The following is a 2,318-nucleotide window of genomic DNA, read 5'->3' as shown; positions in this document are numbered from 1 at the left end:
CTTCCTTAAGGCACAGCCACCCTTCTTGGGCTCCCATCATTTCAAAACTACTACTCTGCAGTGCATCCTTCACTAATCGCCTGAGTTCGCTGAAATCAGCTTTCCTAAAGTTTTGTGAATTTGTGAATGATTTACCTAAACATTATTCTCAGCGGAGGGACTTTCCCCTGCTCTCAGTGTGTATGCTTAATGCCATAGGAATCCCCTCTAGTTTTAAGGCAGAAATTTCAGGGAAGGTCTCTCTTTTTTCATGCTATGCAAGCCTAGGAGGATATATGTTAGTTGAGACAGAATCTTTATAGAGACCTTAGTCTTTTAATTTTAACAAATGCTATAAATGTGTGTTTGTAATTACTGTTATGTCATCAGAACCCACTGATGTGCATGGATGATGGAAAAAAAGTGATTTTATGTAACGAACAGGTAAAAATATATTTTAAAAACCAATTGGTAATTTGTCAAGAAGCTTGTGTTCATGCAAATCTTTGGGGTGTTAAGGCAAAATGGAAATCTCTAAAGCAATTATCTTTTTCAATGCAGATTTATCAAGTGGAGAATGTGTGTGAGGAGGAAATGCCAGATGAGTCCGAATGTGCCCGTATGGATAGGACGCCTACCCCACCAACTTTATCTCCACCAGCTATAGTCTTAGGGAATGGTGAGGAACTCGCCTCAGACGAAGCTTTGTCAGGTGAGAATAAAAGCAAAAGGCAGGACAGCTTTTCTACCAGCATGACTCGCCAGCCCCTTCCGCATGGCCCTGGGTGCAGCAGGTTGGGCTCAGTGGTGGGGAGCCCTGAGCATCGACAGCGCAGAGCCTTGCCTGCCTGCAGTGCTTGCCCGCAAGGTGAAGGCTGAGGAGCTGGGCTGGGTGGGCCCAGCAGTGGGCTCACCTTCTCCCCTTACTCAGGACTCACTTCAGCCCTGAGGGGCCAAGGCAGCTCCTCCCTGTGCCGGACCAGGCAGACCCCATTAACACTGCTTGTGATCCCAACCCCTGGTTGAGAACCGCTGATCTAATCCAACTGCTTTCTCAAGGTAAGATCATTCCTGACTAAACGATCCCTGTCAAGTGTCTGTCTAACCTGTCCTTGAAAACTTCCAAGGATGACTATTTCACTACTTAGCCTGTTCCAGTGCTTTACCACTTTTATAGTCAGAAAATCCTTCATTGTAATCTCTGACCTAAATTTCCTCTGTTGCAGTTCTGAGGCCATTTCTCCTAGTCCTGTCCCCTACAGTCACAGAAAAGTCAACCAGTGGAAAAGCTCCCAGTTCTGTGACTAAGAGATCTCCAGTCTTAATTCAATCTCTGACAACAAACAGAGCCTTGAAATCTTTAAGTCTGTTTCTCCATGTGTAAGATGATAGTACTTGCCTATCTCTCCAGCACAGTGCTCCCACTCCAGTGTTCTTGAGGGTCAATGGAAAATTTTCCTTGACTTCAGCAAGTAATGAATAGGCTTAATGCTTGAAGCAGGGTGTTAGTACCCAGAAGCTTGCAAAGAACAATTTTTCCAACTATTTAGTTTTTCTAATAAAAGATACCACTCTACCCAAAGAACCTTGTCTGCCTAGGTCTAATGTACAAATTCATACTACAGCCTTTGCAAATAAGAATAAAATAAGATATGGATTTGTTTTTCTTTGGGTTTTTTCTCCTTTTCTTCTTTCCTTCATGTTGCTGGATTAGGGAATTAGAAGCAAGTTTCTTTCCCAAAGTAAATGGCAAGATAGAATTACTTCACAGCATTCAAGTGCTAATGAGGATGATTGGCATCAGGATCAGACAATGTGTTTACTTCAGTTAAAAGTAAATCTTAGGCAGCATCACATACAAGTACAGTTTTCTTCTGCCCAGAAGAGGAGCATAATATGCACTTCAGGTGCGATGGACTACCAACTTCATGCATTGTTGCTGTTCTTGCTCCCCCTGTGGCTAGCAAAGGACTTAAGCCTTTGTGAACATTACATTACTCTTGTGACCAGGGAACCTGGTTTTCCCTTATTTAAAAAAATAATCACAAATTCTCTGATTAAAACCCCCAAAATTCATGATTAAAATGAAATACTGTTTTTTTTATATAGATAGATATCAATTGAACACAATGTTTTATTGATATATTTACAATTGTAAAACAATTTGGAAGCCTATCAGTGTCTCAGTCACTATAATAAAATAAATTCTAAATACCTATAGATGTTGGTATTTGATTTTGGAATTTTATCATGGAAAATCAGAGTTTTTCCTGCAACCTTTGTTCGCCAGGCTGCAGGTCCAGGCCCTCACTCCCCACTCACAGCCCCCCAGCCCTGCC

The 2,318-nt window shown here is 41.9% G+C and overlaps 1 protein-coding gene across 7 annotated transcripts in view; it reads left to right on the top strand.

Moving 5' to 3' along the window:
• Nucleotides 1-2,318, top strand: part of PHC3 (polyhomeotic homolog 3) — an 86,394-nt gene that overhangs the window by 53,079 nt on the left and 30,997 nt on the right. For all 7 annotated transcript variants that reach the window (XM_019532723.1, XM_019532721.1, XM_019532719.1 and 4 more), the window contains one exon: nucleotides 541-691. In XM_019532723.1, coding sequence (XP_019388268.1) covers nucleotides 541-691 — 151 coding nt within the window. The remainder of the gene's footprint in view (nucleotides 1-540; nucleotides 692-2,318) is intronic.

Source organism: Crocodylus porosus, unplaced genomic scaffold (genome assembly GCF_001723895.1).
Source record: "Crocodylus porosus isolate Cpor-Errol unplaced genomic scaffold, CroPor_comp1, whole genome shotgun sequence".
Lineage (NCBI taxonomy): Eukaryota > Metazoa > Chordata > Crocodylia > Crocodylidae > Crocodylus > Crocodylus porosus.
Note: the sequence above shows the minus strand (reverse complement) of the source record. Positions and strands in the feature narration are given on the sequence as shown.